General features: G+C 40.1%; 1 protein-coding gene across 2 annotated transcripts in view; it reads right to left on the minus strand.

Moving 5' to 3' along the window:
* SYT1 (synaptotagmin 1) overlaps window positions 1–24,075 on the minus strand; it is a 905,119-nt gene that overhangs the window by 151,179 nt on the left and 729,865 nt on the right. For both annotated transcript variants that reach the window (XM_075600187.1, XM_075600188.1), the window contains exon 10: window positions 18,127–18,294. In XM_075600187.1, the coding sequence (XP_075456302.1) occupies window positions 18,127–18,294 (168 nt within the window). The remainder of the gene's footprint in view (window positions 1–18,126; window positions 18,295–24,075) is intronic.

The raw sequence follows: 24,075 nt of genomic DNA on the forward strand, positions 1-24,075 counted from the left end.
GTTCACTCTGAAGGCCCAGTCGCAGTACAATGAGTAGGGCACATGATGCTTAAAAAGTAACAAGGCATACTTGTGGGGTGCACCAGCACTCATCACCCTATACTTCTCCCTGAGCGCCGGTGGCAGATCGCACAGGGTGATGTCAGGCACCGCATCGATGCGAGCGAATTTAGGTCTTCTGGGAGCGGGTGTGCTTGAGGCGACGGGTGATGGGAGGAAGCTTTCCTCCGGTCTTGGTCGCCGTGTTGTCTCCTGGCGTGGTCTTGACGGGGTTGTCATGTCCTCCTCAATGGCATACATGTACACTACATCTTCTGGTGGAGGGGGTGCGCTTGGTGATGGAAGGTGGTCGATGCTTCCATTCATCACATCCATGCCACCCTCCTGCTCCGGCGTCGGGGAAACAGGGGCATGAACACCGAGCAAATGATGTATCCCCGCTATGTCAGCCTCTATCTTCTCCATCCGTCGATCCATCCGTTGATCCATATTTAGCATCCGTTGCTCCATATTTAGCATGGTCTCCAGAAGCAGATCTATCTTTGCCAGCACAATAGAGTTCCCGGGGATATCCACACTTATCCCATTCAGCATATGGTCTAATGAGCTGCTTCTTGTGCATGGCGTGCTGTGGACATCTGGGTGGATGGGTGCTACGGAGGATGAGATGGGGGTTCCATGGAGAGAAGCGGCAGCGTCGTCGAAGAAGGGTGGAGGAGGTGACCTGTGGATATCCGGTAGAGGATAAGCGGCAGCGTCGTCGAAGAGGGATGGAGAAAGTGGCCTCTGGATTTCCGGGCGAGAAGCGGCAGAGTCGTCTAAGCACAAAGGAGAAAGTGACCCATGGAATTCAGAGGCACCAGCGGCAGCATCGTCGAATAGAACTGGCGAAGATGGCCTGTGGGTTTCCGGGAGGGCGGCGGCAGCGGCGAGGACGAGTAGTGGAGAAGACGGGCTGAAGATTTCCGGGACAGCGGCGGCAGAGTCGTCAAAGCGTATGAGAGGAAGTGGTCTGCGGGTTCGATGGGTTGGCTGCCATTTGTTTTGCGTGGAGTGTACATCACGTATTTCTTCTTGAAATAATAAGGCTGACGTCTATTAAAACCATTAGCCTTTGGGGTCAGCAGAAGGTTTTCTTTATTGGCCTTAGCCTGTCGCTTTGGTCTTGGCGTGGAAACGGCTGCCGCCTTTCGCTTTTTCTGCATGACAGGCACGGCAGAGGCGAGTGGGTTCCTGCGTCCGTAGAATCATGGTTGCTCTATGGAAGCAGATCGCACAATGCAGTATCTGGACAAGGGCAAGTTCAGATAAAGATCATCGAGTGGTGGTCTATGCAATGTGTGTAACCTTTTATGCATGGTGACCAGGTACAGGTGTTGAAAGTGGGCATACTCAAATGTGAGTCATTAACGTATAAATACACCATCCATTTTGTGGATTCACTGCACATTGAATACACATCGACTAAACATCGAATATACATTCTTGAGTTTGTATTTCTTTCTACTCGCAGCAATGCCTGTTAAAAAGATTTCCAAGAAGCTCAGCATGCGAATTAAGGAGATGTACACGAGCGGACACCGAATTGCTGCTATCCAATGCTGGTTAGCTACTTCTGGCATCGTTGTGCCAGCAACCACCATGAGCTATCATGCACACGGAAAAAACAGAGAATGCAAAAAGACACCAAAGGTAACTAACGCGTAAGTATATTTATATAACTTAATTTTTTTTTTTATATATAAAATATTGTACTGGAGATCTACTAGTGTACTGTAAAAGTGTACTGTAGATCTACTGTATCTAATGTTATAGTTATTTTGGTATATTTATATTACAACAGTATATATATTTTTTATATTGCTGCATATTAATAGAACAATATATTGTGTACTGTAGATCTACTGTACTGTATCTAATATTTTAGTTATTTTGATATATTTATATTACAATATATATTTTTTATATTGCTGCACATTAATAGAACAATATAGTGTGTACTGTAGATCTACTGTATCTAATATTTTAGTTATTTCGGTATTTTTATATTACAACAGTATATATATTTTTTATATTGCTGCATATAAATAAAACAATATCTCATTGTATACTATTTTTACACCAAATGATGTGCTGTGCTTGTGGCCTACTGCACTGTAACTTACAGGATTTTTTTTCTGTACATTGTAGGGAGACAACTCTTCTGGTCGACAAAATAAGTGAGGAGAATGATGAGAAGCATTAAGGGTCAAATACACTCTGCAGGAAAATCACAATCTGACTGTATCCGAGACCAGCATAAAGAAGATGAGACGAAGAATTGGATGGAAATATGGACGTGTGAGGTTAGTACTGGACAGTACAGGAGGTAAAAGTGTTGTTTAAGAAACTGTACTGTACCGCTAAAATGATTTATTCCTTGTCATTACAGAGCGTACCCCATAATAAGGGACGTAAACAAAAAAAAAGAGTGGTCCAGGGCCAGGCATGGATCAACAGTGGGGAAACTTTCCAGGATTGCATCTTCACTGACGAGTCTACTGTGTCGCTGGAGAGATTTGCAAGCTTTGCATTCCACAAAAAAGGCCGCATATCTATGAAGCCGCGGCCAAAACACCCAGTGAAGATGCATGTGTGGGGTGCCATCTCTAGGCGTGGACCAGGATGCATTGTCATCTTTGAAGGTAAAATATATAAAATATAATGTAGCCTTATGCACTGTACTGTACTAGTATAGCCTTATGCACTGTATTGTACTATTGTGCAGTTTTTTGAGCACTTTTCTTTTCTTGTTATAGGAATCATGAATAAAGCTTTCTTCCAAGACAAAATTGTGCCTGAGATAGTGGAATACATCACACGCGAGTTCCCGGATGGTCACCGTTTCTACCAGGACAACGATCCGAAGCACACCGCGTCAACAGCGCATATCCTTGAGCGCGGTATCAACTTGGTGAAGATGCCAGCGGAGTAAGTGCGGTAACCGTGTCTCATTTTTTTCCCACTATTGTTACTGTGTACTGTATCTCTTACACTAATTGTCCTTTTTTTCCAATGACAGATCGCCAGACTTCAATCCGATCGAAATGGTCTGGCATCAGCTGAAGGACCATATCCGGAAAGTGGTGAAACCCTCCAAAAAGGATGAGTTGGCGAAAGGCATACTGAGTTTTTGGAACGATGTACTCACCGTGGAACGCTGCAATAAATATATTGACCATATTGCGACTGTGTTGCCCTTTGTGATCGCGCGTAATGGGCAAGCATCAGGAAGGTAGTATGGTATAGTTCTGTACTATAGTACTGTAAGTACAGTATGATACAGTAAAGTATGGCACAGATTTTTTTTCCCCTGAGAGAGCAGCACCAGCCATCTGGTTACAAAGTATTTAACAGTAGTCACAGTATACAGTAGTTCCAGTATAGACTAGTTTGACAGTACTAACTGCATACTGTTGTCCAATATGGAGTAGCTATACAGTACACAATGCCATAATACTGTATGCACCTAACTGCTCAATTTTTTTCTTTCCAGAGAGAGCAGCACCAGCCATCTGGTTACATACAGTAGTATTTAACAGTAGTCAGAGTATACAGTAGTTCCAGTATAGACTAGTTTGGCAGTACTAACTGCCTACTGTAGTCCAATGTGGAGTAGCTACTGTATACAGTACACAATGCCATAATACAGTATGCACCTAACTGCTCAATTTTTTTCTTTCCAGAGAAAGCAGCACCAGCCATCTAGTACTACACATCACACAATGCCATAATACAGTACGCACATAACTGCACTAATTTTTTGTTTTCTTGTCTTTTCAGGAAAAAAGGATGGACTGGGGGATAGAGGGGTGGGGTGTACAGTCTAATCTGTTTGTACAGTCAAGTGTACAGTATATAAACAGCAGTAATGATGTACACAAAACCTCTCCTCTCTCAATGAACTACTGTACTGTACACAGAATGAGGAAGAAGATAAAGACGCAAAAAATTATATTACTATATATATTATAAATTATATATTATTAAATAATATTATTATAAATGTGCATTATTCATGTTTATCCATGTTTTATAAATGTTTTATAAATGTTTATCCAATTTCAATCTGCCAGAAGAACTTTATAAAGACCGCATTATGTATTATTCATGATTATTTGTATATTTGTATTTTTTGGTTCCTGATAAAATAAAATAAATATTTATTTACATTCCTGCTAATCATAATAATTGACAACCCTCCCTCCCCAAACACACACAGTACACCAAAGGAAAAAAATGAATGACAAAACAACATGAATCAGTTAATGGTGTTTTTAACTCTCAATTCTCACAATGCTGTGCAAATCAGATTTACATATCAAATTCGAGAAGGGATTTTCCAAAGCGTTACCGTAAACAAAGCCTCAAACGGTTGGGGGGGGGGGGGTTGGGTGAGTCATGCGCAGTAATCAGCTAGCTCCCATCTCAAAGAGGATTACACGCAGGCGCAGTGAGGTGATTGACGCTCAGCTTGGAACGGATTAAAAACACAATGACTAGCTTCAGAAAATTAATGACTCTGTGGTGGTGTCTGTCAATAAGAGTTTCAAAACCTTGAGTGAGCCATGTGTGTGTGCATGGGGGAGGGGGCTGCATGAAGGATTAGCTGTGCAGCAGTTCAAAAAATGACATAATTTCAAAAGGCAGTTCATCATAATAATTTGATCCCTACACCCCCAAATGCAGTACATAAAAAGCACACAAATCAACCACGTGCAGTCAAACACACAGGGTCGCAGTCAAAAGCTACAGCACAGATTGAATATCGTAATATCAAGATTGTTTTTGCAGGCTTGCGGGGAAAATAACAATTAAAAAATTAGAATAAATATTTTTTTTTTGGTCACTCACTCAAGCAAGCAATGGTGGGTGAAGTTACAGGCGCATGCACAGTAATCAGCTAGCTCCCATCTCAAAGAGGATTACACGCAGGCGCAGTGAGGTGACTGACGCTCGGCTATGGATGGATTAAGAACACAATGTCAAGCTTCAGAAAATTAATGACTCTGTGGAGTTTCAAATCCTTGAGCGAGCATTGTGTGTGTTCGTGGGGGAGGGGGCTACAGGGTACAGCTGCATGAAGTTCAAAGATAATGACATACTTTAATTTCAAAAGGCAGTTCATCATAATAATATGATCCCTACAACCCCAAATACAGTACGTAAAAAGCACACAAATCAACCATGCGCAGTCAAAAGCTACAGCACAGATTGAATATCGTAATATCAAGATTGTTTTTGCAGGCTTGCGGGGAAAATAACAATTAAAAAATTAGAATAAATATTTTTTTTTTGGTCACTCAAGCAAGCAATGGTGGGTGAAGTTACAGGCGCATGCACAGTAATCAGCTAGCTCCCATCTCAAAGAGGATTACACGCAGGCGCAGTGAGGTGACTGACGCTCGGCTATGGACGGATTAAGAACACAATGTCAAGCTTCAGAAAATTAATGACTCTGTGGAGTTTCAAATCCTTGAGCGAGCATTGTGTGTGTTCGTGGGGGAGGGGGCTACAGGGTACAGCTGCATGAAGTTCAAAGATAATGACATACTTTAATTTCAAAAGGCAGTTCATCATAATAATATGATCCCTACAACCCCAAATACAGTACGTAAAAAGCACACAAATCAACCATGCGCAGTCAAAAGCTACAGCACAGATTGAATATCATAATACAGTATCAAGATTGTTTTTGCAGGTTTGTGGAGAAAATAAAAATTAAAAAATTAGAATAACATTTTTTTTTTGGTCACTCACCCAAGCAAGCAGTGGTGGGCGATGTTACAGGCGCATGCACAGTAATCACCTGCTGTCAAGCAGGAATGTGATTGAAACCAGACACACGTTCAAAGGAATGGTGTGGGAGAGATGTACTGCATTGTAGAGAAGATAAGAAGTTGAAATACCCTGCAGTGCAGTTAATTATCCTGAGCGAGGGGAGAGCGCTGTACTGTATATGCCGAAATGTGACACTGTTACAGTACTATACACGCCTATGCGTTTCAACAATTTTCAAATGAGACATACTGTACAGCAGCACAGCACTGCAAATGCATGTACAGTATACTTTAAATATGGAAATTTACAATTACTGCGTGTGCACACACAGACTGTGTACTGACGTAGGTTGAACCGCGAAGGTATTAGACTTCCAAGACAACAGCTCGCAAACGCCCCCCTGAGTTTTTACACGGCATTGCAGTATTGCAGACAGCGAGAATAAAATGCTAATATCACGAGCGCTAAAATAACGCAATTCACTCCGGACACAAAAAAAAACGCATCTGACCGAGATTATCTGAGAGTTGCGGATCTAGCCGATTTAGACTCAGGGCGGCCGCCACTGTATGTTCTGTTTGTATCTCTCTTTTGCGTTTTAGGTTTGTTCATTCCTATCTACCCCTTTTTTCTCCGGGTGAGAGATTCAAGCAAGCTGCAGGGAGAGTATTAGTTATTCAGTATATACTATTGTTTTGGTTTTGTGTCTGTTAGTAATGTTTTGTACAGTTCTTCTTTTTTCCTTTTACTTCAGGATACTCTCCGAGAAGGAGAAGGTGACGCTTGTACTGCACTGCAGATGCCCTGCAAAGCTCCAGGCTCCAGGATCTGCTGCTGCTGCCTCCTTAGGCCGTGCCTATAGTGCCGTCGATGGCGTCGCGTAATTCTGGCAATTTGATTGGTTCAAGGGCCGTCACGTGATGCGACAGCCCTTGAAAAATTAAATTTTGCCGGCTACCAGTTTTCGCTCCGTTGCCGTCGCGCGCACTATATGCGCACGTGGTGGCGACAATGCGTTTGTTTTAGGGCGATGTCGGCACTATAAGCATGGCCTTAAAGAGCTTGAAGAGCTGGACCTGTAGCCAGAACCCTCTTGGTGACGTCACCACGGCAGCAGTGGCGCTAGCAGCTGAGCAGAAGGAGTCACTGCACCGCCAGCTGCAATACATCAGAGCCAACATGGAGGTGAGGTCTGGAGGAACAGCACAGGCTTGTGCTAATCACCGGACGCCACCGTATGCTGCGAAGCGCTACCATGGAACCAACAGACGCCGTTGATCGGTGACATAGTCATAAGAGGAGAGCAGTATTATATAATATTTTATTTTAAAATGTCTTTAAATTTTAATTGTTTAACTTGTTTGATACTGTATATATATATATATATATTTTTTTTTTGGAGTGTACTGGACCAATGTATCATATACAGACACACAGACACACACACTTCCTCAAATCCTTATCCTTATCTCACTGCCTCAACGTGTTGGGGAGAGGTCAGTGGGGGTTCAGTTAGATGTATAGTGGCATGTGTGCTGGACGGTCTAGCCATACTATGAAAGTTTGAACAATATACTGGCTAAGGTGGGAAAAGTACTTGCCAACATGCAAATGAGGCTGGCATGGCAAGTAAGGCCTCAACCCAAAATATGAAATACCCAAAAAAACTATTTCCCTCAATCTCCTCAGAAAGAGCAAGGAATTGTCATTCAGTTTTATAAGAATAAAATTTATTCTTCAAGAAGAATTCAAATAGAAAATGGACATGGAATGGACTCAATGGAGTCAGTAAGCAAATTGACTATATCCTAACTAACAAGAAACACGTGATTGAAGACTGCACAATCCTTAACCGTTTTGACACTAGTAGTGATCACTGATTTGTTTGCTGCAGATTATATCTTGAATGCAAAATTGGAAAGAAAAAAACTGATTAAAAAGAGGAGACAAAAACAATCAAGATCAATAATCTCAAGCATAACAGCAGAGAATGTTAACTAGAATTTAAAAATCGCTTTAGCGTGCTCAGAATCCATGAGGGCACTTTAACAAACGTTTATGAAGAACTTTGAAGATTGAAGTTGAAAGCTCAGAAAAAACTGAAGGAATCGCTGACAAAAAAAAAACAGGATAGGAAAATATCTGAGACAAAACAGTTCATGGGGAAATAACAAGAAATTAAGAAATCCCAAAATGCAAGAATAAGAATTGAATCCGAAAAACGTATAACTGAAGATGTATGAAAATTGAACTGTGATATGGTGAAGAAGACTATTGACGATAGGTTAAAGAAGACAAAGCAGCGACTTATGGTTGAAAAGAAGCAAACAGTTGCACTCAAACAAGACAATGGATCAATCATAAAGGACTGTGAATTTATCATAGAGACTTTAGGACTTGTGAAATTATACGCTAACACAGGGCATAATCCAGCAGAGGATAAGCAAGAAGAAACCGCCAATGATGTACCATGAGTCCTTCCAGAAGAAGTGTCAAAAGCACTAAAATCCATGAAGAATGGGAAGACTCCCAGGAAGATGGAATTATAATTAAAATCTTTAAAGAATTGGGGTAGGTATAAAAAAAATCATTTAAAAACGTTATATTCTGCTTGAAGAACAGGGAAATTCCAGAGCAATGGAGTATCGTTATCATCATCTACAATATGATATAATGCCATCGTTATCATCATCTACAAAATAGGAGACAGAGAAGTCTTCAAGAAATACAGAGCAATCAGTCTACTTCCAATCCCTTACAAGATTTTTACGGATACTCACTAATCAGATGTAACAGACCCAGGATTTTGCCCAATCTAGAGAACAAGCAGGATTTCTCCATGGATACAACATAATGGACCACATCCAAGTCATACAAGAAGTTATTTTCCCAAGTAATAAATATGATCTACCACTCACTTAAGATTTTGTAGATTCTGAAAAAGCACTTGACTCTGTCAACACCTCAGGGGTCTTAGATGCACTAAAAAAAAAACTAAATGTTGAAGAAGCGTACATTGATATTATGAAGAAAATGTATGCGAATGCCATAACAACCATTAGATTACATGAAGATACAAGAAAGATGAGGATCAGGAAGGGAGTGCGACAGGGAGACACCATGTCACCAAATTTTTTTTTACTGTAACACTGAACACAATTTATTAGATTGGGAAAAAAAGGAATACAAACCAAAAGTGAAAATTTAAGTCAACTACGATTAGCAGATGACATTGCTAATTTGCTTACGTCCAGAAGACCTTCAGCACCAAATTTGAGAACTCGCCGAAGCATGTAAGAATATGGGCTTCTGTATTAATATCACCAAGACCAAAGTGATGTTCAACAAATGTCAAGTCTGCGCAGATTTAAATAAATGGAATAGAACAAAAAAAAAGTCGAAGACTATCTACCTTGGCCAGCAAATAACAATGGATGGGAACCGTTAAAATTAAATCAATAGGAGAATCAAGATGGATGGAGAGCATTTCGATAAAATAAGACACTATTGCAAGGGAACCTTTCACTTTGCCAAAGAAGAGAGGTTTCGGCCAGTGTATTCCACCCGTGCTTACTTATGGATGTGAAACTTTGACCCTAAATGCAAAGATAATTCTAAAGCTTCAGACAACCCCAAGGAGTATGGAGAGATGTATGATGGGTATTACCCACGAGACAGGAATAAGAATGAATTGGTTTGAAACCAAAGAAAATTCTGTGACATTGTAACAGGGTGGATCGTCTGGCTGACAGCTAGGCGTGGGAAACGTGTGTAGCTGTCAAGCCCAGCAGAGCATTAGTTAACAGATGAGGTTGAGTTTATTAGACAGATCACAGCTGCATCATTAGGGCTTTAAAACATGCAGACTAGCTCACTACAAGAGAGCTGTGATCAGGGATTCAGCTTCCCTGCGACCCTGCTGACTTTGAACTACTGTGTGATGATCTATCATAACCTTTAAACTGCTATCTGAAGGTCTTAAAGTGTGAACTGCTGTCATTAAGCCCGTGTGATCAATTGTGTGAATTCCCTCCTATTCTGAAAAAGGCTGCAGAGAGTCTACAGATATTTAGAAGTATTAGAGGGCTATTCGGCCAAACAGCCCTCAAGAGCTATCTCCCTAAGGAGAAGAGAGAAAGAGACTAGGACCTTTATAACCACGGGCACAGCCCTGCTCTGAACGTATTTTTGTGTGTTTTGTTTATGCTGAAGTAAGCTATTTTGTGTTCCACCTTTTAGAGGCTGAATAAAAAGCCTATTAGACCACCCACGTGTCTTCTCAGTCTTACTGCAACAAACATCATCACAAGGGTGAAGAAATTAAAATGTCAGTGAGCCAGACATATCGCAAGAAATTTTTTTCATTGTTGAACAAAGATGGTACTCAACTAGATTCCAAGGAATATCAAAAGACCAAGACGACCACCAAAAGTACGATGGGTGGATGAAATCAGAAGTTTTATTTGAGCAATGTGGAGAAGAGGCTTGCAACCGCAGTACATGGAAGATCATTGTGGAGGCCTTCTACCAGTGGTGGATCGACAAGGGCTGATTTGTATATATATTCTAAATAGTAATGAAATACTAGCTAATTAAACAAAATTGCACATGGGCCTTATTTACCATTTCATATATAAAATAAAATTCTATAGAGGTAGACACTCACAGGGCTAGCTCCCATTTTGTTTAATATCAATACTTTGGACCACTATTGGGGCCTTTATCTGAATCCCAAGGTCCAAAACGTCAATATTTAAATATATTTTTGAGCAAGTCCTGTAAGCACCTGCCATTCAAAGAATATTGTTTTGCATCAAAACATTAGATTATCTGGGCATTAGCGGTGACGTTAAGCCTTTGCTAATGAGATATGGAATAGCTATTGTTTTTGCATATAATTTTGTGGATACCTGTTAACCGCAGGAAAATAACATCTGTTACTGTTTTAGGTAACATCATGTTATGAGTTACGCCCTGACTTAATGGAGCTTTGTGGATATAGCCCCATACAGTACATCTCCTTAACACGTCTCAACTGTACACCATCATTTAATACACCTCATTATAATGGTTTCCAACTTTGCTAAATATCCTGCAATGTTCATTAAAGAAGAGCAAAGTTTATTTTCAGTTTGTAAATGCTCAGCAACTGAATGATTGCAATACTATTAAGGATGCTGGAAGAGTAGCAACCGAATTCATAAGACCTTCACTGCAATATGAACTCACAGTCCCAAAGCTGCTGGACAGACGTTTCAGATCTCTGTATCTCTTTGGCAGTGAAAATGAAAAACATGAAGGGACCCGTAAAAGCACAAAAAAACATAAAAGTTGAGAGCTCCAGCATAGCTCTTTTGAAGTAAAAGGTTGCAATGACAGTATTAAAACAAACAAACAAAAGTACAAATCACATTGAGTTGTATTGACTTATTTTTTGCTCTTAAAATAATTGTCCCCCTGCTCTAACCTTAATAATAGTCTAGACATAACGTAGCATTAAAGATTTGCTTTTATCTTAAAATACTAGACTGTTTGGCTGGCAATTTGGTCACCTATGTGATTTGTAAGCACCCCTTTTCCCTCTAAAAAATACAGCACTGTGTACTTTTCAGGAATTAATGCATTTTGGAACATAAACACTTATGGCTGTCTCTTGGTCCCATTAGTACATTCCTTGATGCTTATATAATTCAAAATTAAACAATGGTTATCAGATCAATCAATAACAATTCACAGCAAAACCCCAACCCCTCACCCCTGCTCCCACCCAGAAAACTATAACTTTGCACTGATTTTCTTTTTCCTCTTAAATGCGATGCTACTTTCTTTCACATTTACTGTATTCAGTACATTCCATGTATTCAGTGTTCTGTTTGATATTAATATTAGACTTGAGTTAATATAATAAATATCTTCTTTGTATACACTTTCCCTTATTTGGATTGCATTTTAAGGATATTATGTACTTCAGGAGCTTCTGAGATGTAAAGATTGCCAGTCGCTGCATGATTTGAACTTCTACAGATAATCCCACGTGTGTGTGTTTCCTAAACTGATGATGGAACTACAGTCATTTTATTATGCCAATGAATTTTATAGGACATCTCTTCACTAAGAAAATGCTAAAGAGGAGAAAGCATTTAGCAGTTTATTCATGTAAAATCTACCACTGCTTTCTCACTTCTTTGACACAGTGGCACAGAGATTCGCAGATTCAAAACAGATAATTGTCACATTTGATTTTACACATTTAATTGGGTATGCTAGTGTTAAAGCTAGAGCTCCTGTTAGAAAAAATGCACAAGAAAAGATTATCTCTATCTTTCAGCCTTCCTGAAAACTGCTGGCTACTGCCAGCTCCCAAGCTTTGAAGTTAAAATCTGCCCGTAGAGCTCTGAAGTGTTTTTTTTTTTTTTACGTTTCCTTTTTCCCCAAAAGAGTGGAGGCTGCAGCAAATTATCTATCTGATGATTTTTTTTTACTTTGAAAACTGCAGTCAGGTTTGAGTTTCTGTTCAAACCTAATAAAAGCAGTGTTATGACTTAAATGGATGTTGGCTGAAAGCATACAATATCTTGTGAACATAATTTAAAGGGCAGGTGGAATCACTTAAGGCGTTTTCTAAATGCCAAGTGAAAACACTTTCCATTTTGTGTACATACAGGGATGATCAAAATACTTTTTTCTGTCACTAGGAAGAAGAGGAGACGACCCACCCCAGCACAGTGTGACACAGAGGGCTGAAGCCCCCAAATATCCTACTACCCCCCTCAACTACACCAACACTGGTCAGGCCTAGATGTTCCAAGATCTATGCTGGGGTACTCTGGTCCAAGTCAGCCTCTGGAGTTTCAGTCACTGGGCTTCTCCCAATGAAGCTGCTGGGGAGCCTCGATCAATATCCTGGCGGCTGAGCATATTGGCACCTTCCTCCAGGTGTTTTGCCGGCTTAGATGAGCCATCGTGGATTACAATGAAGTGAAAATGTAGCCCCATTTGTACCTTAAATTATCCTTGTGCAGTGTTCGAGTGTGAGGCATAACATTGAAATGTCTTGCTAATGTTGCCGGGGATAGATCAGCAAATACAGTATTTGAAAATGGTTTACTTCAAGCTCCAGTGTAGTGCGTGATCTCACAGTTAATATGACTGCTTCTTTCATTTGATAGTAATGACATTGCACAATGATGTCTCGAGGTGGTTCTGAGGTTCTAGGTTTTGACCAAAGTGCTCTATATGCTGATCTAGGATAAAAAGTTCTGGTAAGAGGAGTTTGAATACTGTATACAATGGACACCTGGGTGACAGATTCAGGGATGGCCAATTGTTAAGGTCAGTGAGCACTGCCACTTGATCTCTGAGGACAAGAGCTCAGTATCCATCGTCCCCGTAGAGGATAACAATCCGTTGAGTTTCTCCTCAAGAGCTGCTGTTCTCTCACCCAGAGAGGATGTTTCCAGGTTGACCTTTGAATCAGAGTCAGAGGTGCCATGTGGAGAGGCAGAATTTTCATTTTTTCCCTTTTCAAGGCATCTCAGCAAGACTGGGGGATATTCAAACCACTCTCTTGACAATTCTTTCAGCTGTAAAGGGTTTTTACCATGCTTATGTAGCAATTTCGTGCCCGCTACCCACAGAGCTGAACTAGAATGCATCCATTCCATTTGTCTCCGCACATCCATCCCAAATATGCTATTAACATCTCCTGCACTGACCTGATTAGTAATCCAGTAATACTGTAGGTGTGAGAAATGTCACAATGCCACAAAACCATACAGGTGTGTGGAAACACTTTATGCTACAATCAAAATAAATTTCTGAGGACTTCAGAAAAGCATTTATTGGTGTTTATCAGTCTAGAAAGGGTTACAAAAACATTTCTGAATATTGAGGGCTCCACCAATCCCCTATCAGACAGATCGTCTACAAATGAAGAAAGTTCAAGACAACAGTCACTCTACTCAGGAGCAGTCGTCCTCCAAGAAATAAACGGAAAATCCTCCAGGAAGTCACAAAAAAACCCAGAGAAACATCCAAGGATCTGCAATTCCATGTTTTAGAATGGCCAAGTCAAAGTCTGGACCTAAACCCCGAACGTTACCTAAAGTGAGCTGTCCATGCAATAAAGCCCTCAAATGTCACAGAGTTGAAGCAGTTCTGTAAGGAGGAATGGGTCCACATTCCTCAAAACCAGTGTGACCAGCAGTTACAGGAAATGCTTAGTTAAAGTCATTGCTGCTCAAAGGAGTGTCACAGGTACTGAATCTAAAGGTTCACATACTTTTTCACACATGGATATTGAATGTTGAATAATTTGTGGATAAATAAAAGTATCATGTTTTTGTGTCTTTGATCAAGTTATCTTTAACTATTATTAGATTAAGATCTAATAACATTTTAGGTTTGAAATATGTGAAAATCCTAAGGTGTTCACAAGCTTTTTCAACGCATAATTTTAGTGATGATTTGGCCACTTTTTTGACGGACAACCTTGATTTTGTTTCAATCCATCTTGTGGGATGGGTAAGTCAGAATTTCAATCCTTTGTCGATGGCCTCCACTACAATCATTTGAACATTAGGCTTACTAGTGTATCTAGCCTTACTCATGTCGACTTTTAAGATTTGAGAATTTTCACTTATTCCAATAGACACTTTGAGACAGATATTCATAGGAATGAAACCTCTACTAATGCAGTATTATAGTACATGGTGAACGTGCACATCCCTTCCATCAAATCAAGGGAATCCCTGTTGGGGAATTTCTTACGCTAAAACAGTTTTGTTCCACCGCTCCAGTTTTTGAGGTTAGAGCTAAGGAGATAAAATTTAGATTCGAATTCAGAAGATATAACAACACAGTGATTCAACGTGGTCTTAATATAAGGAAAACTAGGGACAGTGATGCATTACTTGTACCCAAGACTAAACTCACCTCCAACCAACAAGGTAACAATGTTATACGTTTCATTGGGACATATAATCATCAGTCGCCGACATACTGAAACACTGGCATGTGTTGACGGACACCAATTTAAAAACAGTGCTTGGGGACCAAAACCAATCGTTTCACTAGACGTGCTCCTAACTTGGCTGATACATTGATGCACAATCACTATCACCCTCATTCCTCACAGGATTTTATGTCAGAAAGTCAAAGAAAAGTTTTTTTTGCCTGCAATAATTACTCTGCATGTAACTTTGAGAACGACTAAGGAATTCTTTGATATAACAGACACTAAAAGATTTCAAATTAGACAGCTTCTCAATTTTAAATCAAAGGGTGTGGTCTGTTATCTTACTTGTCCCTGCAGTCAGATCTATATTGGGCTGACGACTAAAGAACTTTAGAATCCGTGTTATGAAGCACTGTAGAAATATTAAGAACACCCACAAGATCTGACTGCAGGGAAAAAGATGACTACTGTAGCTAGACATTTTATGACAAAACACAATTCTGATTCGTCTGTTTTGAAGGCCCTTGCGATTGATAAAGTCTACTTAGGAATCAGAGAAGGTGATTTTATTTTAGAGATCCCTTCTCCAACAGGAATGTAGATGGATTGTGAAATTGGGATCTCTCATGCCAAATGGCCTTAATGACTATATGGGCTTTTCTATATTTTCATGATCCATTGCAATAACTGTTTAATAACTATGCTACTGTTCTTGTTTCGCTGTAGGCCTCTGGAGAAGTCACACTTTCTAGCAGATTTGCATCCCTACAAATTATTTCTATTTTTCTTTAACTCTGCTTTTTTCTTGCAAATAGACATGCTTTACCTCTCTAATAAAAATGCACAAATCTAACCCATGCCACCTCTTCTCTATATCTTTGACTTTACAACATGCCATGCATCTTTCACTACACCACAAGACTTTGCTGATTATCTGCATCTGACCTCTGTAAATCTCTGCTGGTTTCCTATTAGTCTGACACAACAAGTGGGTCACACAGATTACCAGTGTAGAAAATTGAGTCCAGTCCGCGCTCTTGCTCTTTAGGATAGTGGAATGGTGGTTCCTCTCTAATCTCTTGCAGCTCTTAGTGTTGAAGGTGTCTGCCCCCACCTCCAATATGGATCCCAGCAGGAAAACTCCAACAGCGATACCAAGTCCCAGGAAAAAAGAAAAAACACAAAAGCGCACCAAGATTGAGATATGATATGTATTGACAACAAATAAAGATAATAATATGCACTTACATATATAAAAACTTTAATGGTCCAGATCACGATCGTCACTTCTATTGGTAGGGCAACAAATGGGATGAAGAGGGGGGTAATCTCAGTCTTCAGGAACAAGCCCCGCGCGCTGGGGCTGTATTCAGAGGCTGCGCTGCGTCTCTGCTTCACACGCTTGTCGGCGTGATGATCTGCGTAGTGCGCATGCGCGGCAAATGAGGCCCCCTATAGTAGTCCCGGAAGTGCCCGCCCGTTTTCCGTTTCGATCGAAAATGGCAATAAAAATAGCAATAAAAACACTTGTGTGAAGACTGGCTGTATGTGATAAACAGACCAGCGACACCCTTCGCGACGCGTTTCGAATACAAAAGTATATTGCCTGAGGAAGAATACTTTTGTATTCGAAACGCTTCGCGAAGGGTGTCGCTGGTCTGTTTATCACATACAGCCAGTCTTCACACAAGTGTTTTTATTGCTATTTTTATTGCCATTTTCGATCGAAACGGAAAACGGGCGGGCACTTCCGGGACTACTATAGGGGGCCTCATTTGCCGCGCATGCGCACTACGCAGATCATCACGCCGACAAGCGTGTGAAGCAGAGACGCAGCGCAGCCTCTGAATACAGCCCCAGCGCGCGGGGCTTGTTCCTGTAGACTGAGATTACCCCCCTCTTCATCCCATTTGTTGCCCTACCAATAGAAGTGACGATCGTGATCTGGACCATTAAAGTTTTTATATATGTAAGTGCATATTATAATCTTTATTTGTTGTCAATACATATCATATCTCAATCTTGGTGCGCTTTTGTGTTTTTTCTTTTTTCCTATTAGTCTCTATACTGTATAAGCTACTAAGTTCTCCACCTTTTCTTCAAGGCTCTATACTTCTCTGTACGTTCATATATCTCAACTCTGATCTCGCTACACCCCTACTCGCCTTCTCCACTCGACTCAAGGATGTCTCATCGTTTTCACCTGTATTACTACAGCCCTCTCACTGCCCTCTCACATCTAAATACATTTTCATTCACCTCTTCCTACCTATGGCGCTCTTTCCCACTTAATATCCTTACACTTTTAAATCCCATATGAAAATTCACTTCTCAAAAGAAACATCCTATTAAATTATTTATGCCTACTCTACTGACTCCAGGAGCACTTGACCTCCCTGACTTGTACTTGTACTGTCATGTAATTCGCCTATATGGTCCAGAATAAAACCAGCAATTGGGAAAATAAAAAAAGAAATCTGTAGAACAAAGAGGCTAGGAGGCTTTTAAATTATCCACATGAAAATTCAGACTTGTAGTGAGTATTAATAACAAAAAAGCAATTTGTGTTGCACTGACACATGAAGAACTAGACATTGCTTCCAATCCTTAGCCTATTTTACTGCTTGAGCATAAACATTTAAACCTACATTTTGTTTTCTAAGTCAGCATGTCAGCAGATAAGGTTTATTTGTAACAAATGAATAGGAACATGGTTCTTAAGGCTAAATTTGTGTCTGAGTGAATGAAAAGGGACCACTACAGTGAAATGTCAAAGATAACATGGAGCATGGCCAAAGCATAATGGCCAGATTAAAAGGATCTATGAGCCGCATTATAAAGCTTTATTCAGTATGGAATTGCCTTTCTCTTTGAGAACCGATTTATACATTGGGTAAAAGAAGAAGAATCCTGCTGTGCCTCGCAGGCAAACCTTATTGCTGCATGTAGCACTGTAACAGGATGACGAAATGCATATTAAAAAAAAAATCCACTACAAGAAAGATACATCATTTTTCAGTTTGGTTCAGAGTAAGGGGATAAAACCATGTTCTTATGACACACTAACATATGTCCTATAGTCGTTGACTGAGCTACTCATCGAGCCGCCTGTGCTGAATCAGGGATATCCCTAATACCTGGCCTATTGGTGGCCCTTGAGGACTGGAGTTGGCCACCCCTGGTCTAAATTAAACTAGGTAGTGAAAAGATAATGCAATGGTGCCTGATAGATTACTACACAAAAGTACAATCGAGGCTATACGGTAAATGAAAACCAAATGTACCCCTTGGCAAAATTGTAGAAAATAGGAGCTTTACTTATAAATCGTAGACAACACAGCTTCTCCTACCTCTTCTTTTTCAGCGCTAAGTAAATCCCGCCACTCTTCAGTCACATGGCCAAAATCTACTGTGTTCATGGGCACCTTCACTTCCCCAATGACATCGTGTTTGGAGAAGCGATCAAAGTCATATACAGTCATCACCAAGGTTTTCCCACCCAATTCTGCGTAGGGCACCTGCAAAAAGAAAACAAGGTGTGATATATTTGATTTCCCACTTAAAAATCCTTCTGTATATTAAATTCCCTGAGTGGAATGATACTGTTTCACAGAATATTTACTATATTATATTTAATTAGCTAATATGAAATACAAACATGGCAAAAGTACATAGCACAACAAAATGCATCTACACGTTCAAGTTCTCATGCTTATTGATTTGATGTTTTTAGCATGTAACATTCATAAGTTTAAGGAACAAATTAGGGCATCTCTGTATTTTGTACATATTAGAGAGTTGTAGAGTGTACATTTAAAAATCTTGAAAACACCCACAATTATACTACTACTACTACTACTACTACTACTACTACTACTACTACTACTACTACTACTACTAATAATAATAATAATAATAATAATAATAATAATAATAAGTCATTTGTATCATTTTATGGTCATCACCAAGAGGTTCTTTTCATTTTCATTTTTTTGAGATTTATTAAAAGTTGATTTTTATTTTCATAGCAAATCAATAACCTACGAATGGAATAAATTAACAGTGATTTAGAATTGAGCATCTCTTTCAGAAGATTGTCTTTTCTCTCTGTTCTATATACCAACACCCACAATGTACATATAGCCTACTCAGCAAAGTAGTTAATTTTGTGCATAACTGCAGTTCATGCTAAGGCTAAAGAATCATCTTCTTGGCTGAATTTACACCGCATGTCATGTAGGTAGCACTATTGAAGACATTGGGAAGGAGTTGATAGGCACGGGATGCTAATATTAGCTGTATGCCACAGGAGTTGTTTTTTACCAGATTTAATAAAGGTAGAAATGATGCTGCATGTCATGTTATGAAATGAAAGGAAACAACCATGCTAATAACTTTACAACAGAAACAGCTTGTCTAGACACATTAACTTAATTTAATTTGGTTTGAGCTGCCATTGGGCACCATAAATCTGTCCAATTGACATTATACGTGTTTCCAATTAACATTATAGTCCCCTGCATAACCCATACCAGCGTGATCCAAGAGGAAGCTTATGTTGCCCAGTTCTTTAACTTGCAAGTAATATTATATACAGGTGGTTAGTAATTCTTTACATTCACCAATTGATATGTTCATTTGCTTATGAATATATTTATGCAAATAAGCTTTTCATGTTGATCACTGTTAGTGCATTGTGGTCATCAAGCAAAATAAACTGATATATAAATAGTGGGCAGCTCTATAAAGAGTGTGCACGTGACACAGTTTACACTATAGCACACACAATGATCAGAATTTGAGTACAGTATAATTAAAATGAGCCCAATTGTGAAAACAATGTAAAAACTGTTATATGTCATATTTACAACACAGCTCAACCCCGTTATAACGCGATCCGTTACAACGCGAATCCGCTTATAATGGGATGCAAGTGGGGCTCCCAATTTTCATATTTATGAATACTTTACAACATGATTATTGGTATCTTAAATACTTTATTGTACAATGCATACAATTGTACATTATTTCTAACGCGATCCGCTTATAACGCGATGTGATTCTTTGGACCCCAAGCACAACGTTATAAGGGGGTTGAGCTGTAGTTATTGGAAGGTATGTTTAAAGTTTTAGTTTAATGAGATACACAGTTTGATCAAATCAGACATCCATCTATAAAATAAACAAATTCATAGTACAAATGCTGAGGTTATGTCATAGTACTCCATAGTCGTCCTCACGCTTCTGACTCCTCCTTGTCACGGTATTTCAGTAAAGATACTTATTTATTAGTACAAGATATAATTCTTTAGTAGGTCCTAAACACATGGACACCTTCTTAACAGGTTAATGTTTTGAGATTTGCAATACAATTTTTCGACATGTTGTTAATGATGTTCAGGCCATATGTTGTGACATCATTGCCGCTAATGGAATGACTCATCTGTTTCTAAAGATGACTGTCCATTATTTGTATGTATATTCTTTTGTTGTTCTTCACTTATGTAAAAATATATGAAAATGATAACATTGAATGGGTAAGTGTGACTATGTTCCTGTGGTGATACAGATGTTAGCAAAGTTTACAGGTGTAGGTGTCACTGCTATGCACGTTGGCAGAACCGAGGGGCTAACACTGCAGGAGGGCCCATTCAGAAGCATGGACACTCCGCAGCTCCATCACGGCAGGCACCAGTGCCATGGACCTTTGCTTGTTCATCTGCGACATCGGGGACGGTAAGTCATGCGGCATCTTTACATGTCGGTAATGTTTTAGTTATTTTGCATCAATTTATTGTTTTACCTTCATGTTGTTGATTTGTACTTTAATCTGTACTCCCACAACAAACATGTCTTTTGGAATGTTCTTCCTGAAATATCTTGTGAAGTCTCCATTGGAATTCATGGATTTCATATTATAAAAGCTTAGACTCTGGGTCCCAAATGACCTGTTACGCAGACAAAGCATTGCGGTGGCAGAGGGATAAACACTGAGTTTGGCTCCAGCTGTCCAGATATGTTTGGTAAAAATGTTGTGAATAAGATTCTTTACTTGCGACTTGTTTTTTTTTATTTATAATAATAATTAATATTATTGAATTTCAAGTAATACATTTGGGAGGAAAAATAAAAATGTTATTGTCTAAATGTTTGGACATTGAAAGTTGTATATTTGTTTTAATAGATTCTGCAATATTTGTTCAGCAGCTTCTATTCTGATTCAACGAACACTTATTTATTCATTGATTACAAGAAACAATACATCTAAGCAGTTTATTTGCTAATATCGACCTTTAAATACATTAGCCTTCATTATAATACAAACCAAAGCCTCAACTCATTTGAATTTTTGTTTGCTTTCAAAACCGATCCCATATGTATTACTCGCTTTGCTTGCCTAAAGGCTAGAAATTCAAAGACTCCCTTGAATGTCAGAAAATAATAAATATACGCTATCGTTGTTTTAAAGGTTTGTATTTAGGTGTGTTCTGTAAAGACAAATTTGGAGCAAAACTGGTGCAAAGAGAGAGATCTTAATTTAGTGCATTTTTTGCCTCATTGTACCAACATCGTTGCTCCATTTTTTTAAATTCTCTATGCACTAGGTTGTTCATGAGCATTAAATGGAGCAATTACCCAGTGTACACATTATAATGAGATGGATTAAATTATGTGCCGGGTGTTGCTCCATTATTCTCTATTATTTTATCCAGAAAAAAAATGAAATATCAGAGGTGTGCGGTTTCCAATCTGTGACAGATACAAAATACGTGATTAACAGGCTTCTTATGCCGACACATGTAAAAAATAAGTGTTTTGCCACAATGTTCCTTATTGACACTGTACATTACCTTCTTCCTACTATACTTTGTTAGAGTCTTTGAGAATAAGCCCAGTGTGTGATTTATAATTTGAGAAATATTGCAATTTGACAAGAAGTGGATTTTCATTTAAACCCTTTTTGCTACAGGCAGAAAAGGAGAGAGAAAAGTTCACTGTACTAATAGTTTTATTATATTTTTGGAATTACTCTGATGTGCAATTATGTAACCACTGAATGTCAACGTGCTCGGATCAGATGTATCCTAAAGGCAGATGGCTTTGCATTTGTTAGAACACAGTTGCCTGATGATTTACTAGTTATTTTACCTTGGGGTTACCCATTATAACAAGTGAGATAAATAAAGCATGCTTTATTGCACTGCAGGCAAATCACATGTTTATCTCGGCAACGAAGACACATACAAATAACTGTAATTTTAATTACAAATTTAGCCCACACATTCCAGTGAACTGAGTCTCTTCTTCTGCCCTTTTCCCAGTCTTTGCTATTGCAGAAGAAGGCGATATCAAAATGTATAGTGTAGTTAAGGTGTTTGCTTATAACGGTACCATATGCAGAAATATTTCCCCTTCACAATAAATGTAAAAATCATCACTCAAAATTGCTTGCATTATTGGGATATATTTATTTTATTCTAAAGCCAAATAAGGACACGACAAATAAATATCTTAAAAGCCAGGTCACTGCTTTGTGCAAACCAATATTTACAATGCACACTGTAGATTTTATAACTCTGTAAAATGTAATTCCTCGACAGTATGGTCTGTTACATCTTAGAATAGAAGGTTGGAGAAAACTTTGTGCCTAAAATAATGCTTAATTATATATGTACAAGAGTCTTTGGTGACTCAAAGTTAATGTTTTGATTCAAAATGGTACAAATGCTACAAAATGGTCTGGAAACTGCCACCCAGAGAAACATCTGTGATTGTCCTTACCAAGCAGAACTGAGATAAAATAATTGTATTTGTAACTCAGTCATGTTTTATTGATATGTAAAGAAAAACCTAGTTTAAAATGACATTGGGAAAACAGCATACAGTTTATTTTTCAACATACCCGTATTTCCTCGATTGTAAGACGCAGGTTTTTTCCCTTTTTATGTGGCTGAAATAGAACTGCGTCTTACAATCGATGTACTGAAAAAAAAACAACAACAAAAAAACAGCCAGGGGGCGCTGCTGGAGATGTGGCCAGATTTCTGTGTTCAGTAACATGTTTGCGATCATGGCCCCCTCCTCCCCCTCATGCAGAGAGAGATGCTGGAGATGCCGGCCGGGTCTACAGCATAGCTGCGATCACGCCCACCCCTCCCCTCCATGCAGAGAGATCACGGCCCCCCTCCCCTCCGTGAGGTGCAGAGAGTTGAGATGCCGGATGGCCCGGGTCTGTCTTCACATTGCCCCCCTGTCAAATCTCTGTGTGAGTCTCTGTGTGTGTTTGTCTGTGTATCTGTGTGCGTGTGTGTCTCAGCGTGTATCTCTGTGTGTGTATCTCTGTGTGTGTGTATCTCTCTGTGTGTGTATCTCTCTCTGTGTATGTATGTGTATCTCTGTGTGTGTGTGTGTATATCTCTCTGTGTGTGTGTATCTGTATCTCTGTGTGTGTGTATCTGTGTGTGTGTGTATCTCTGTCTGTCTGTCTGTCTGTGTGTCCTTCCATTCTCTCTCCCCTTCCCTCCTATCCCTCTCCCCTTCCCTCCTATCCCTTTCCCCCCTTCCCTCCTATCCCTATCCCTCTCCCTTCCCTCCTATCCCTCCCCCTTCCCTCCTATCCCTCCCCCTTCCCTCCTATCCCTCTCCCCCTTCCCTCCTATTCCTCTCCCCCTTCCCTCCTATCCCTCTCCCCCACTTCCCTCCTATCCCTCTCCCCCTTCCCTCCTATCCCTATCCCTCTCTCTTCCCTCCTATCCCTCCCCCTTCCCTCCTATCCCTCTCCCCCTTCCCTCCTATTCCTCTCCCATCCTTCCCTCTCTCTCTCCCCCCTGCCCTCTCTCTCCCCCCTTCCCTCTCTCTCACCCCCCTTCCCTCTCTCTCTCCCCCCTTCCCTCTCTCTCCCCCCCTTCCCGCTCTCACACTCCCCCTTTCCGCCTCTCTCACACTCCCCCCTTCCGCCTCTCTCTCTCCCCCTTCCCTTTCTCTCTCCCCCCTTCCCTCTCTCTCCCCCCTTCCTTCTATATCTCTCTCCCCCCTTCCCCCCTCTCTATCTCCCCTTCCCTCTCTCTCTCTCTCCCCCCCTTCCTCTCTCTCCCCCCCTTCCCTCTCTCTCTCCCCCCTTCCCTATCCCTCTCCCCCTTCCCTCCTATCCCTCTCCCCCTTCCCTCCTATCCCTCTCCCTTCCCTCCTATCCCTTTCCCTTCCCTCATATCCCTCTCCCCTTCCCTCCTATCTCTCTCCCCCTTTCCCTCTCTCTCATCACCTTCCCCCTCTCTCCCCCCCTTCCTTCTCTCTCTCCC

Source organism: Ascaphus truei, chromosome 5 (assembly GCF_040206685.1).
Source record: "Ascaphus truei isolate aAscTru1 chromosome 5, aAscTru1.hap1, whole genome shotgun sequence".
Classification (NCBI taxonomy): Eukaryota; Metazoa; Chordata; class Amphibia; order Anura; family Ascaphidae; genus Ascaphus; species Ascaphus truei.